The 16,414-nt window shown below is 40.9% G+C and overlaps 1 protein-coding gene across 1 annotated transcript in view; it reads left to right on the top strand.

The window, feature by feature from the left end:
* The window catches only part of LOC133576974 (alpha-1A adrenergic receptor-like), a 38,356-nt gene extending 24,579 nt beyond the window's left edge, over window positions 1-13,777 (top strand). The window contains exon 2 of the mRNA XM_061930424.2: window positions 12,886-13,777. Within this exon, the coding sequence (XP_061786408.2) occupies window positions 12,886-13,442 (557 nt within the window). The 3' untranslated portion in view covers window positions 13,443-13,777. The remainder of the gene's footprint in view (window positions 1-12,885) is intronic.
* The last annotated feature ends 2,637 nt before the right edge of the window (window positions 13,778-16,414 follow it).

Here is a 16,414-nt window from a genome sequence, read left to right as displayed (position 1 = left end):
AGTTAATATTGTTAAAAAATTAAAGGTGTTTAATGATAATACAAGAATGTTTAATACATATAGTTAATATTGTTAACAAGTTAAAGGTGTTTAAAGATAATACAAGCATGTTTAACACATATAGTTAATATTGTTAATAAGTTAAAGGTGTTTAAAGATAATACAAGCATGTTTAACACATATAGTTAATATTTTTAACAAGTTACAGGTGTTTAAAGATAATACAAGCATGTTTAACACATATAGTTAATATTGTTAATAAGTTAAAGGTGTTTAAAGATAATACAAGCATGTTTAACACATATAGTTAATATTGTTAACAAGTTAAAGGTGTTTAAAGATAATACAAGCATGTTTAACAGATATAGATTCCTTTCTTTCATGAAGACAAGAATATAAGTTGGTGTATTACCTGATTCTGATGACTTGCATTGATTGTAATCAGACAGTAGTGCTGATAAGGTCCGCATTTTCGAATGGAGGAGAAAAAAAGTCCTCCTTTCTTTCCAATACCACATGAAAGTGGTTGGTTTTTGGCATCTTATTTGTCCAGCTTCCGTACTCCTTTGTATACACTTTACAAGAAATACATTGTCGGCAAACTCCGTAGCTTGCTAGCTTGTGCACGCCAGCTTTCTGAGACTCTTGTTTTGTTAGCGCAACTGTGCAACTGTGCAGTCCGGCTGCACTAAATGATAATATAAATACATTTAATAAAGTCAAATACAAATAAGGCAACAAGAGAAGTATCCTACACTTCTCTTTTGTAAAGTAAATCTGAACAGCCGAAATGGGCATCTACATCTACTATATGATTTGCCTGAGAAGCTGGACAGGACACACACAAAAAAAAAATATTTTTTTTTATTTTTTATTTTTTTTTAAATAATGTAATGCGATCTACCAATACTACCTTTGCGATCGACTGGTAGCACCCCTGCTCTATAGTATTCATGTAAATGTTTTTTTTTTTTTTTTTAAGAAAAATAAGAAATATAGTAAATATGTGCTTTGACGTATTTCATTCTTGGCAAATGGTGTGCTCCGGGACTATTGGGAACGTGTTATGGGAGTAGGAAACTCTCATGAACGCGTTAAACGTCTAACCCGATGGGAGAAATGGGACAGCACGGCTCATAGGATGGGTCACCCGGGACGCTGAACCCAATTTTCCATAAATATCATCATGTTGTTTCACAGACACTAATCTACAAGAGCATTTAAAATGAAATGATTGTAATTATAGCCTCCCTGGTCTAACATCATGATTCATGTGTCTGCATGAAGGGAGGAGTGTTCATAGCTCACTGTAATTAAATGATCACATATTAGGGATGCTCAATATTGCCTCGCTTACCAATGTCCAATACATGCCAATACTGTCCTATTCTTCACTTCTGATATGTGTTTTAACTGATAGATATTTATTATGTAACATCTCCTCCCTCCATCTGTCATGAACAGAGGTGGGTAGAGTAGCCAGAAATTGTACTCAAGTAAGAGTACTGTTACTTTAGAGATTTATTACTCAAGTAAAAGTAAGGAGTAGTCACCCAAATATTTACTTGAGTAAAAGTAAAAAAGTATGTTGTGAAAAAACTACTCAAGTACTGAGTAACTGATGAGTAACATACACACACATATCATATATATATATATATATATATATATATATATATATATATATATATATATATATATATATATATATATATATCATATATATATATATATATATATATATATATATATATATGATATATATATATATATATATACACACACACATATATATATATATATATATATACACACACACACATATATATATATACATATATATACACATATACATAATGTATATATATATACACACACACACATATATATATATATATATACATATATATACACATATACATAATGTATATATATATATACACACACACACACACACACATATATATATATATATATATATACACACACACATATATATATATACATACATTGATATATACAGTATATAATTTATATTTATTTATTTTGCCGTTTTTGTTTACATGTTAATAGTGTTTTAATGAATATACATGCATGTTTAACACATATAGATTCCTTTCTTTAATGAAGACAAGAATATAAGTTGGTGTATTACCTGATTCTGATGACTTGCATTGATTGGAATCAGACAGTAGTGATGATAACGTCCTCGTTTTCAAATGGAGGAGAAAAAAAGTTCCTCTTTTCTGTCTAATACCACATGAAAGTGGTTGGTTTTTGGTATCTTATTTGTCCAGCTTCCATATTCGTTTTTATACACTTTACAAGAAATACATCGGCGGCAAACTCCGTAGCTTGCTAGCTTGTTTGCGCTGGCTTTCGGAGACTCTTATTTTGAAAGCGCAGGCGCGATGGAGCGGCACTTTTATTGTGAAGACAGGAACTGTGCAGTCAGTCTTTAGGCTTTTGACGGGATGTACGGTTAAAATAAAAAAAAGGATCTTTTTTCCTTCACACTTTTGATTGATTGATTGGAACTTTTATTAGTAGATTGCACAGTACAGTACATATTCCGAACAATTGACCACTAAATGGTAACACCCGAATACGTTTTTCAACTTGTTTAAGTCAGGTCATGTGACCACCTGGCTCTGTTTGATTGGTCCAACGTCACCAGTGACTGCATCTGATTGGTGGAACGGAGTGAACGTCACCAGTGACTGTATTTGTTGAAACGCAGGCACTATGAAGGTCTGTCTGACAGACCAAAACAAACAAAGCGTGCATTAACAGATCGATAAAAATTAGTAGCGAGTAGCGAGCTGAATGTAGATAAAAGTAGCGGAGTAAAAGTAGCGTTTCTTCTCTATAAATATACTCAAGTAAAAGTAAAAGTATGTTGCATTAAAACTACTTTTAGAAGTACAATTTATCCCAAAAGTTACTCAAGTAGATGTAACGGAGTAAATGTAGCGCGTTACTACCCACCTCTGGTTATGAATGAACACACTATGCTTCTTGTGCTGTGATGATGCACGTCACGATTAAACACATTTTGTGCAAAATAGGACAAATACTGTGTAAAGTTCTTGGAATGAAACGTTGACACAGTTGTAGTCTCTTTAGTGAACTTGTAAATCTCCAGTACAACTGTTTATATTTCTCTTTAATCTTTTCTGCCATCTCCAATACAGCAAATGAACTTAAGCCGCCCTCTAGTGGACGGAACAGGGCTTACAGGCTGAGACACACAACATGTGCAAATATAATAACAAATGAAAGCTGCAAGCAGCGATGGACGGGGCCGACTTTGAGGGTGTCATGTCTGTGTAATCATGTTTTGTTTTGTTTAGTTATTGGACTCTTTAGTTTCTGGCTTTTCACTCCCTTGTCTTGTTTCCATGGTTACCCATTAGTTTCACCTGTTCCACGTTTGGACTCATTGTGCACTCTTGTTTGTCACCATAGCAACCCATTAGCTTTCACCTGCCCTCACGACTCACGCACCTGTATTTAATCATGTCACTATTATTTAAGCCCATTGTTGCCAGGAAGTCTCCATGGCGACATCATATCCCTGACTTTCTGCTTCTCACTCTGTTTACCTCTGCGCACTTCATGCCATGTCAAGTAAGTTTTTTCTATTCATGCCACAGTTAACGACTTTTGTTCATGTCCATAGTTTTTTGCCCACGTGTAAGTCTTTTTGTTTCGTTAGTCAAGTTTGTACTTCCGCCTTGAGCGCGCTTTTTGTTCCTTTGTTAGTGTAAAATAAATAATGTCTTCACCTTCACGCCATGTCTGGTCCAAATGTTCATTTGCACCACGGGAGAACAAACCACGCCATAGTCCAAGTCTTGACAGAGGGCTCATAAAATCCAAACCGGAGCAGTAATTAAAACTCTTTCATCAACTTTTAATCAGAAGGGTTCAATCTCTCTCCTGTGCTAATTTGAAGCCGACACGACAAACGCGCTCAGAGGAGATAATGTTTTAAAAAAGGTGACTGGTTTTACACAACTTTTTTTTGAAGGGGGAATTGCAAACTTCCTGTTTTTGCTGGGGGTGTCAGTGTATGAAATATAGGTCTAAGTGAGGCCTACATAGTCTCTACGACATTCCTACTGAAAGTTACAGGCAGTTTTGTCTGTGTTTTCTTCCTAGGGGGCGCTAGAGCGCAATTTTGAGTTTTGGGGTTTGGTTTTTTGATTAGATCGCAATTTTCGCCAGTCCTGATGTGTGTGTGTCCAATTTGGTGAGTTTTGAATCATGTTAAGGGGGTCAAATTACAGCTCAAAGAGGCGGCGGTATAATAATAAAGAATAATAATAATAATACCGTAATAATAAAACGCTAGAAATTCAATCGGGTCCCAAAGGGACATCCGGTCCCTAAATATCACTTTAACAACACAACATCATGTTGTATGTAATAACAACATTACAGACCATATTTCATTTATTTTTTCAAACATTTTTTTTTGGCAAAATTGTCATTCAAAAAAATATAGTATTACTATTCATTTTGACCATACATGCTTATTTACTATAACCGCGGATGGTTATCGGAAAAAGCTGAGGGTTGTTATACGGTCAGTGATTAGATCAACGCATGCATCACGCAATATCGGCTTTCCCCACAGCCTCGTATTTTGAACAAATTTCGTCCAATTTCTTGCCGCTTTCGCATCTTTGGGCCACTGGTGCAACTTGAATCCGTCCCTGTTCGTTAATCAGAAGGGTTCAATCTCTCTCCTGTGCTAATTTGAAGCTGACACGACAAACGCGCTCAGAGGAGATAATGTTTTAAAAAAGGTGACTGGTTTTACACAACTTTTTTTTGAAGGGGGAATTGCAAACTTCCTGTTTTTGCTGGAGGTGTCAGTGTATGAAATATAGGTCTAAGTGAGGCCTACATAGTCTCTACGACATTCCTACTGAAAGTTACAGGCAGTTTTGTCTGTGTTTTCTTCCTAGGGGGCGCTAGAGCGCAATTTTGAGTTTTGGGGTTTAGTTTTTTGATTAGATCGCAATTTTCGCCAGTCCTGATGTGTGTGTGTGTCCAATTTGGTGAGTTTTGAATCATGTTAGGGGGGTCAAATTACAGCTCAAAGAGGCGGCTTTCAGAGAGACCGGAGCAGCACCGGAGCATCATAATTTAAAAATAATAATACATTAAAACTAGAGAGAACAATACAAGATTAAAAGAGTATGCAATATAAAAATTCACTAAGTGGGATACATACTGTAAAAAAGTTATATATCCATCGCACAGTCCTAGTTTGGCCTGAGAGTTGAATGATGGTGGTTACAGCCTGTGGATACAAGCTGTTTTTAGTCTGTTTGTTTGGTTTTTAAGGAACATTAACCTTTTTTCCTGAAGGTAGAGGGGCAAACTTGTAGTGATTAGGGTGATTTTGATCCAGTGCGTCTCTGTCAGACGGCCAGTGTGAATGTCGGTGAGAGAAAGCAGTGGGAAGCCAATAGTCAGATTCGCATGTACTAGTTCTCGGGACTCAGTTCTAAGAACTACCACACTCGAGTTTAGTTATAGGAACTACCCTTCCCCATAGGGACTTTTCCTTTTTGTCAGGTTCAAACACTGATGGCATCTATTAATCAGACAAGAAGCAAGGAATCAATCAGAGACAGAGTTCAATTTAGCTCATGAGGAGAACGCATGGAGCCGGACCCTTAGTCACAGTCTCGCCCTACGCTCTAAGGTCCAGCTCTTGCATCCCTCTTTTTATTCAGGAGTTCCACAGTCAGCAATACTAAGGTTGCCTCTAAAAGGAGTGGTCACATATTTTATGCAAAGCAGGTCCAGTACGCGCCATACGTGACGGAATGTTCTGGGGGCCTTGTGCTTTCGCCCCGTCACCGCTTCGTCTGCGTGTTGGAATCTTATCTTGTTGAGGTCCTTGAAGTCTCTGCCTCGTCCGTGTGCCGTCATCCCATCTTCGCTGAAGTCGGTTGAAGTCCTTGGCTGTTGGCGGGCTCAAACAAAGATAACATCTACAGCTGAGGCCACCCCTCGGACAAGAAGTATTTGCCCTTGCTCACATTAGAAAAAGTCCAACTTGAGCACAATAGCTAAATAACTAAAGCAACAGACTTTAAGCATACTAAAGTTAGTGTGATAATATATACATAATTATTCTAATACTTTTCATGTTCGCACATGGCTGGGGATGCTGGGGACCTTGGTAAGAAACATGTGTGACGCATATCCACCTGAGACCCGTGACGTATTACTTTAGCGCCTCACCCACCACTGCAAAACAACCAACAACCCGCCCGCGAAAGGCTCTATACCCAGGCTAAGACTTGTGTACTGTTTACTAACCTTCAAGCTCCTGTAATGGTGGGACGTTCTCGTTGTTCATCACTCTCAGAAGCCTCGCGCCGGTGTCCTTTGTTGCGAAGTTACTCGAGTAGGCAGGTCTGTGGCCCGATATGAGGTCCAAAGTGTCGAACCAGTTGCTTGTTTTTCTGTTCGCCCCATTCTGGTTGTTACGGTCATTGATTTTTTTTGTAGTCCTGTTCAAGTTTCTTCATCTTCTCCCTGTAGGAAAAACCCTGACATTTCTAACTGGGCGCTTAATGTACCGAATATTTTGATGTTCCGCTGCGAGCCTTCAAACCCCCGCTGAATCTCCTCTGTGGAATAGGCGGCAAGGAGAACTTTGACCTGTCAGATTACTTCTAGACCTCCACCCCAGATCACACCTCACTCCTACCCACTTCTCCAAAGTGGGCTGGCTCAGGGTGGAGGACAGAGTAAAACAACTTGCACTGAGCCTAGTCTATAAAATCCGCAGATATAAGGATATCTAAGTTGAGGTCACCTACCTAGGTTCCATTCTAGAGGCTTTCCTGTGATAAAATGGCAATCAAGGTAATCAAAAAGGTCAACCAACGAACGAGATTTCTCTACAGAATCTCCTCTCTGGTCAACAAAAGCACCATGAAGATTCTAGCGGGAACTCTCATTCAACCCTTTTTCGATTACGCATGCACCTCCTGGTACCCTACCAAAACCCTCAAATCTAGACTCCAAACATCCCAGAACAAGCTAGTCATGTTACTTCTAGACCTCCACCCCAGATCCCACCTCACTCCTACCCACTTCTCCAAAGTGGGCTGGCTCAGGGTGGAGGACAGAGTAAAACAACTTGCACTGAGCCTAGTCTATAAAATCCGCTACACCTCCCTGATACCGAAGTACATGTCAAACTACTTCCTTAACGTAAATGACCGCCATAACCACAACACCAGGGGGAGCTCCACTAACCACGTTAAACCCAGATTCCGATCTAAAAAAGGTCTTAACTCATTCTCTTTCTAGCCCACATCAATGTGGAATGCGCTCCCTACAGGTATAAAAGAAAGGGCATCTCTATCCTCCTTCAAAACCGCAATAAAAGTACACCTCCAGGCAACTTCAACCCTAAACTAACACCCTCCCCGGACTGTTGTTAATAATCAAATGTAAACAATCAAATGCAGATATTTTTCTTATACCATCTAATCTCTCTCTCTCTCTCTATGTCCACTACTTGCTGTACATATCCTACCAAGTCAGACCTACACTGTTTCAATATCCATTTCTCTGTTCTCAATTGTTGATGATAACAACCAAACCTAACCCCCCCTCCACAACCCGAATTGTAAATAATTCAATGTATACACCCTGATGATTATCTTGTGTGATGACTGTATTATGATGATAGTATATATCTGTATCATGAATCAATTTAAGTGGACCCCGACTTAAACGAGTTGAAAAACTTATTGGGGTGTTACCATTTAGTGGTCAATTGAACGGAATATGTACTTCACTGTGCAACCTACTAATAAAAGTCTCAATCAATCAATCAATCAAAGACCTCCTCGTCGGTCCATGTATCGCTGGATGTGTCAATTTTTCCTGTTGCTGTTGCGATCTCGTAAACAACTCTGTGGGACTTTTTAAAAAAGGTCTGTGTTGTGGCTAGGAGAAGTGCATATCCGGCAAGGGGCGGAGCTCGTCAGTTTAACCAATCACCAAACACCTACGTGTTTTAGTTCATTGGCACTCAGTTTAGACCCTGCCTCAGAGTAGGAGCTAAAACGGTTATAGGATCTGAGGGCCGTAGTCCTTAGTAGTCCTTAGTTCCCGTATGTCGGAACGCGACGAAAAACGGCCCGGGGACTATAAAGGTTTGAGGAACTCCAAAAAGTCCCTATAGTCGGAAAACAACTAATGAAACGTTCTTCAGTTTTCACCACCTTATTCAGTTTGCTCCTGTTCTCTTCAGTGAAGCAAGCAAACCACACAGTGCAGCAGTACATCCGAGTGCTTCCTATCACTGACCTGCAGTTTGTGATCAGGGGTGTAGAGAGATTAACCGGTCTCAGCCTCCTCAGGAAATACAGTCTTTGCTGGGCCTTCCCTATCTGATGTTTCGTGTGCGTGTTCCAGGAAAGATCTCCCGAAATGTGCACGCCCAGAAACCTGATATTGTCCATTCTCTCGACCTACTGCCCCCAAATGCAGAGGGCAGAGTACAGTCCGTTTGGATTTCCTGAAGTCTACCATCGTCTCTTTTGTTTTGGAAGTGGTGAGCTCCAGGTTATTATCGATACGCCAGTCTGTCAGGAGCCGGAGCTCCTCTCTGTAGTCTGTCTCGTTCTCTGATATCAGTCCTAAAAACATTGGTTTTAAACTTAATGGTGTTAGTGGGGTCTGAGGGGGAACAATCATGGGTGAAAATGGAGAAGAGTGTTGGCCTCGGGACGCATCCCTGCGTTATGCCTGTGCAAAGGGTGAGGATCGGAAGGTGTATTTCCCCACACGGACAGTTTAATGCGGTGAAGAATTAGTTTCTCAAAACATTTGGCGATTATTAGAGTTAAAGCAAAAGGTCGAAAGTCATTGGGGATTTTCATTGGGGCGGTATAGCTCGGTTGGTAGAGTGGCCGTGCCAGCAATTTGAGGGTTGCAGGTTCGATACCCACTTCCGCCATCCTAGTCACTGCCGTTGTGTCCTTGGGCAAGACACTTTACCCACCTGCTCCCAGTGCCACCCACACTGGTTTAAATGTAACTTAGATATTGGGTTTCACTATGTAAAGCGCTTTGAGTCACGAGAGAAAAAGCGCTATATAAATATAATTCACTTCACTTACCACGTTTTTCTTGGGAACCAGGAAATTTTGTGGCAACCTTCAAGCAGGAAGGAACAGTTGACTGAAACAGTGAAATATTGAAAATACGGGAAGTATGAAGTGAGATATGCTGCCAAGTTCATTTCCGACATTTGCTAGAAACAAAAAATAGCAGTGATGTTCGTGATGTAGTTAAACAGGGGGCGGAGTGTAGTGGGTTTCATTGCATCCAAACGTTTGCAGACATAATCAGAAAGGGGGTTGAAAATGTAACCATGGAGCAAAATGTGCACCAAAGCATATCCAATACATATTATCTAGGCCTAACTCAGGGGTGCTCACACTTTTTCTGCAGGCGAGCTACTTTTCAATTGATCAAGTCGTGGGGATCTACCTCATTCATATATATAATTTATATTTACTTATTTATGAAATATATGTTTTTGTTAACAAGTTAAAGGTGTTTAATGATAATGCAAGCATGTTTAACACATAGTTAATATTGTTAAAAAATTTAAGGTGTTTAATGATAATACAAGCATGTTTAATACATATACCGTATTTTCCGCACCATAAGCCGCGCCTTCAATGAACGGCATATTTCAAAACTTTGTCCACCTATAAGCCGCCCCGTGTTATAAGCCGCATCTAACTGCGCTAAAGGAATGTCAAAAAAACAGTCGGATAGGTCAGTCAAACTTTAATAATATATTAAAAACCAGCGTGATGTGGGCGCGCATGGAGTCGTATATCAACATGGACGGAGCTGCGTGAAAAAAGCCACCCGGCCTCTTCGCGTAAACTTACCTTAACCACTCGCTCATCTTTTCTTCATCCATCCATCCCTTCGAGTTAGCTTTTATGATGACGCCGGCTGGAAAGGTCTCTTTTGGCAAGGTCTTCCTTTTGAATATCACCATGGGTGGAAGTTTCTGGCCATTAGCATGGCAAGCTAGAACCACAGTGAAGGATGACTTCTCATTCCCTGTGGTGCGAATATTCACCGTACGTGCTCCCGTTGTATCCACAGTGCGGTTCACAGGAATATCAAAAGTCAGTGGAACCTCGTCCATGTTGATAATGTTCTCTGGCCGGATCTTTTTTTCAGCTATCTTGTTTTTACAATATGCACGGAAAGTAGCCAGCTTTTCTTGAAAGTCTTTAGGCAGTTGCTGTGAAATAGTAGTCCGTGTGCGGATGGAGAGATTGCGTCTTTTCATGAACCGGAAACCTGTCGCTTAGTAGGAGCCATTTTGTGGTCTTTACAGATGTAAACACACAAAGGAAATGAAACGTAATATCCGCGCGCTTCTTCTTCTTCTACCGGGGCGGGTGGTTGCTTACAGTAGAAGAAGAAGCGCTTCCTGTTCTATGGGGGCGGGTGCTTACCTTGGCGGTTGCTTGCGTAGAAGAAGAAGCACTTCCTCTTCTACGGGGAAAAAAGCTGGCGGCTGTTTACCGTAGTTGCGAGACCGAAACTTTATGAAAATGAATCTTAATATTAATCCATATATAAAGCGCACCGGGTTATAAGCCGCACTGTCAGCTTTTGAGTAAATTTGTGGTTTTTAGGTGCGGCTAATAGTGCGGAAAATACGGTAGTTAATATTGTTAACAAGTAAAAGGTGTTTAAAGATAATGCAAGCATGTTTAACACATGTAGTTAACATTGTTAAAAAAATTAAAGGTGTTTAATGATAATACAAGCATGTTTAATACATATAGTTAATATTTTTAACAAGTTAAAGGTGTTTAATGATAATACAAGCATGTTTAATACATATAGTTAATATTGTTAACAAGTTAAAGGTGTTTAATGATAATACAAGCATGTTTAACACATAGTTAATATTGTTAAAAAATTAAAGGTGTTTAATGATAATACAAGAATGTTTAATACATATAGTTAATATTGTTAACAACTTAAAGGTCTTTAAAGATAATACAAGCATGTTTAACACATAGTTAATATTGTTAAAAAATTAAAGGTGTTTAATGATAATACAAGAATGTTTAATACATATAGTTAATATTGTTAACAAGTAAAAGGTGTTTAAAGATAATGCAAGCATGTTTAACACATGTAGTTAATATTGTTAAAAAAAATTAAAGGTGTTTAATGATAATACAAGCATGTTTAATACATATAGTTAATATTGTTAACAAGTTAAAGGTGTTTAATGATAATACAAGCATGTTTAACACATAGTTAATATTGTTAACAAGTAAAAGGTGTTTAAAGATAATGCAAGCATGTTTAACACATGTAGTTAATATTGTTAAAAAAAATTAAAGGTGTTTAATGATAATACAAGCATGTTTAACACATATAGTTAATATTGTTAATAAGTTAAAGGTGTTTAATGATAATACAAGAATGTTTAATACATATAGTTAATATTGTTAACAAGTAAAAGGTGTTTAAAGATAATGCAAGCATGTTTAACACATGTAGTTAATATTGTTAAAAAAAATTAAAGGTGTTTAATGATAATACAAGCATGTTTAATACATATAGTTAATATTGTTAACAAGTTAAAGGTGTTTAATGATAATACAAGCATGTTTAACACATAGTTAATATTGTTAACAAGTTAAAGGTGTTTAAAGATAATACAAGCATGTTTAACACATATAGTTAATATTGTTAATAAGTTAAAGGTGTTTAAAGATGATACAAGCATGTTTAACACATATAGATTCCTTTCTTTCATGAAGACAAGAATATAAGTTGGTGTATTACCTGATTCTGATGACTTGCATTGATAGGAATCAGACAGTGGTGCTGATAATGTCCGCATTTTCGAATGGAGGAGAAAAAAAGTCCTCCTTTCTGTCCAATACCACATGAAAGTGGTTGGTTTTTGCCATCTTATTTGTCCAGCTTCCGTACTCCTTTGTATGCACTTTACAAGAAATACATTGTCGGCAAACTCCGTAGCTTGCTAGCTTGTGCACGCCAGCTTTCTGAGACTCTTATTTTGTTAGCGCAACTGTGCAACTGTGCAGTCGGTCTTTGGAGTTTTGACGACAGGTACGGCGCCAGTCTGTTGAAATAAAGTGTTTCTCGCCTTCCAGTCGGCAATTTTAATGAGCTGGCAGCGGCCAGCGTCATCTCAGAAGACCCTCGGGTGCCGTGAATGTCAATCAAGTGACGAAAGTGACGTCATAGTGAAGATTTATGATCGCTCATTTTTAGGACTATTTTTTTAATGCCTGGCTGGTGATCGACTGACACACCCTCCGAGATCGACCGGATAGCTCGCGATCGACGTGATGAGCACCCCTGGCCTAACTGAATCATTTGAGAAACAATAAATTTAAGTTTATGTCGCACATTTCTGCACATGAAGGACAACAAATTAGACTTTGTGTGGTGGTTGGCTGAAAAGACCCGTAACAAAACTATTTACATGGCTGTAGTGGTCAAAATCATATAATATAATGTAAAATAACGTAATGACAATCTCTCTAAACAAGTTGAAAAACGTATTGTTATTATTGTACGGAATATGTACTGTACTGTGCAATCTACTAATAAAAGTTTCAATCAATCAAAAAAACTCCAGCAGTGTGTCTGTCAAGACAGGAATCCAGATTCATCTTAGAATCTCCCAGAATGTTCTATTTAGTTGATTACTTAACTTTGTGGCAATGTTGCCAGTTAACTTCTGTTTGAGCACTATAATAAATGTATATATTAAATGTTTCTATTTTGATTTTCTGCTGCTCTCAGGCTCTTTCAATGTGAACCTGCGACCACCTGAGACCCTCTTCAAAGTGATCTTCTGGCTGGGCTACTTCAACAGCTGCCTCAATCCCATCATCTACCCTTGCTACAACCGCGAGTTTAAGCACGCCTTCATCCGCATCCTGCGGTGTCAGTGTCACCAGCGTAAACGCCCCGGGTGGAAGGCGTATAATTACCGTTCCTCCACATTCAGCTCCTCTGGACATTCACGCAAAGGTTCTAACGACCATACCCAAGGGGGGTGTTTGAACGGCAGTCAGCGGACTCTGCCGTCGTCAGCCAGTCCGAGCCCTAGCTACCTGAGCTATGGCCTGCCACCTTGTCCTGAGGGCGAGGCGTTGTCCACGTGGACTGCAACGGCCTCTACACCCAACATGTTGCCCGGCAGCCCCACGGACTACAACTGGGAATGCCTGATCGCAGATTCCAAGGAAGGGGAGCTGACTGATGGCGTTTTTTCTTTCTCTTTTGGGAAGTTCAGGAAGGAAAAGGACAAGGCAGAGGTTGAACAAACGCGCACAGAACCACCTTACAATGTCTGAGTGCATCCACTGTAGATTACGAGTATTTATGAAACATAAAGGTTCTGTGGTTTCTTTATATGTTGACAACATTAGGGGCAGATGGTCACTGAGTAAGGAGGTTTGGTAAAGTTAATAAATACTTATAATTAAAGATCCATATCTTATCTGCAGCATCGCGTGGACATCGGGGGCGGTACCTCTGGATTGGCAGACCGGGGTGGTGGTTCCTCTCTTTAAGAAGGGGAACCGGAGGGTGTGTTCTAACTATCGTGGGATCACACTCCTCAGCCTTCCCGGTAAGGTCTATTCGGGTGTACTGGAGAGGAGGCTACGCCGGATAGTCGAACCTCGGATTCAGGAGGAACAGTGTGGTTTTCGTCCTGGTCGTGGAACTGTGGACCAGCTCTATGCTCTCGGCAGGGTCCTTGAGGGTGCATGGGAGTTTGCCCAACCAGTCTACATGTGTTTTGTGGACTTGGAGAAGGCATTCGACCGTGTCCCTCGGGAAGTCCTGTGGGGAGTGCTCAGGGAGTATGGGGTATCGGACTGTCTGATTGTGGCAGTCCGCTCCCTGTATGATCAGTGCCAGAGCTTGGCCCGCATTGCCAGCAGTAAGTCGGACACGTTTCCAGTGAGGGTTGGACTCCGCCAAGGCTGCCCTTTGTCACCGATTCTGTTCATAACTTTTATGGACAGAATTTCTAGGCGCAGTCAAGGCGTTGAGGGGATCTGGTTTGGTGGCTGCAGGATTAGGTCTCTGCTTTTTGCAGATGATGTGGTCCTGATGGCTTCATCTGGCCAGGATCTTCAGCTCTCGCTGGATCGGTTCGCAGCCGAGTGTGAAGCGACTGGGATGAGAATCAGCACCTCCAAGTCCGACTCCATGGTTCTTGCCCGGAAAAGGGTGGAGTGCCATCTTCGGGTTGGGGAGGAGATCTTGCCCCAAGTGGAGGAGTTCAAGTACCTCGGAGTCTTGTTCACGAGTGAGGGAAGAGTGGATGGTGAGATCGACAGGCGGATCGGTGCGGCGTCTTCAGTAATGCGGACGCTGTATCGATCCGTTGTGGTGAAGAAGGAGCTGAGCCGGAAGGCAAAGCTCTCAATTTACCGGTCGATCTACGTTCCCATCCTCACCTATGGTCATGAGCTTTGGGTTATGACCGAAAGGACAAGATCACGGGTACAAGCGGCCGAAATGAGTTTCCTCCGCCGGGTGGTGGGGCTCTCCCTTAGAGATAGGGTGAGAAGCTCTGCCATCCGGGGGGAGCTCAAAGTAAAGCCGCTGCTCCTCCACATGGAGAGGAGCCAGATGAGGTGGTTCGGGCATCTGGTCAGGATGCCACCCGAGCGCCTCCCTAGGGAGGTGTTTAGGGCACGTCCGACCGGTAGGAGGCCGCGGGGAAGACCCAGGACACATTGGGAAAACTATGTCTCCCGGCTGGCCTGGGAACGCCTAGGGGTCCCACGGGAAGAGCTGGACGAAGTGGCTGGGGAGAGGGAAGTCTGGGCTTCCCTGCTTAGGCTGCTGCCCCCGCGACCCGACCTCGGATAAGCGGAAGAAGATGGATGGATGGATATCTTATCTGTGACCTGATATGTATTCATTTCAGTTTCTCTATCTGTTTATTGTGAAAATAAAATCCAACATGGTGTGTTGAACTGTGTACACATATGGCATGATGATACCCAGTCACGGTATGCACTAAACACTATAACCATGAGAATGGTTATAGTGAATGAGATCCATACAAAAGCTGTATCAATATTCAGTACGAGTCCATGCAGCGCAAACTCCAAGCACAGAGTTATGTATCATCCATCTCATTAGTCTGTGTAAGTAGTTATAACATTGTACTTGTAATACTCTCAATTACACTAGCTCCACTATAGATGTATTCACATGTGTTTCATCAACTACGCCATTGTGGTCATGCAGAACAACCCAGACATAAGCGATGATGAGTCATCAGACGTTATCTGGGGTGGGAAATCATGCAATGTGTTTCAGATCAGATCAACAGTTAGGATACTTACACCATTACAGGGGTCATATTATGATTTCTGGTGCTGTAATGGTGGCCCATAGGTCAAAATGGTTTATTGATTTTGTTCTACAGACCATCTTCAAGCCGCTTTCTGACCGTCTTTTCAGAATGCGCTGTTTTGTGGGCGGTCTTGTTTACGTGCCAAGGCCCTCGTCCTGGCCAAACTGTGTCACCCCTCTGTCAGCCATGTTGTATTTCTTAGCTCTTCCATGTTGAGTCTAGTGACAGATATAAGTTAGAACTACACGCTACTTTGTATTAGAAATGACAACAGCAGAGGATTTTGGCAAGCATGTGCAAGTACCGTATTTTCCGCACTATTAGCCGCACCTAAAAACCACAAATTTACTCAAAAGCTGACAGTGCGGCTTATAACCCGGTGCGCTTTATATATGGATTAATATTAAGATTCATTTTCATAAAGTTTCGGTCTCGCAACTACGGTAAACAGCCGCCATCTTTTTTCCCCGTAGAAGAGGAAGTGCTTCTTCTTCTACGCAAGCAACCGCCAAGGTAAGCACCCGCCCCCATAGAAGAGGAAACGCTTCTTCTTCTACTGTAAGCAACCACCCGCCCCCGTAGAAGAAGAAGAAGCGCGCGGATATTACGTTTCATTTCCTTTGTGTGTTTACATCTGTAAAGACCACAAAATGGCTCCTACTAAGCGACAGGTTTCCGGTTCATGAAAAGACGCAATCTCTCCATCCGCACACGGACTACTATTTCACAGCAACTGCCTAAAGACTTTCAAGAAAAGCTGGCTACTTTCCGTGCATATTGTAAAAACAAGATAGCTGAAAAAAAGATCCGGCCAGAGAACATTATCAACATGGACGAGGTTCCACTGACTTTTGATATTCCTGTGAACCGCACTGTGGATACAACGGGAGCACGTACGGTGAATATTCGCACCACAGGGAATGAGAAGTCATCCTTCACTGTGGT

Source organism: Nerophis lumbriciformis, linkage group LG36 (assembly GCF_033978685.3).
Source record: "Nerophis lumbriciformis linkage group LG36, RoL_Nlum_v2.1, whole genome shotgun sequence".
Classification (NCBI taxonomy): domain Eukaryota; kingdom Metazoa; phylum Chordata; class Actinopteri; order Syngnathiformes; family Syngnathidae; genus Nerophis; species Nerophis lumbriciformis.
This window is presented reverse-complemented; position numbering and strand designations above follow the sequence as displayed.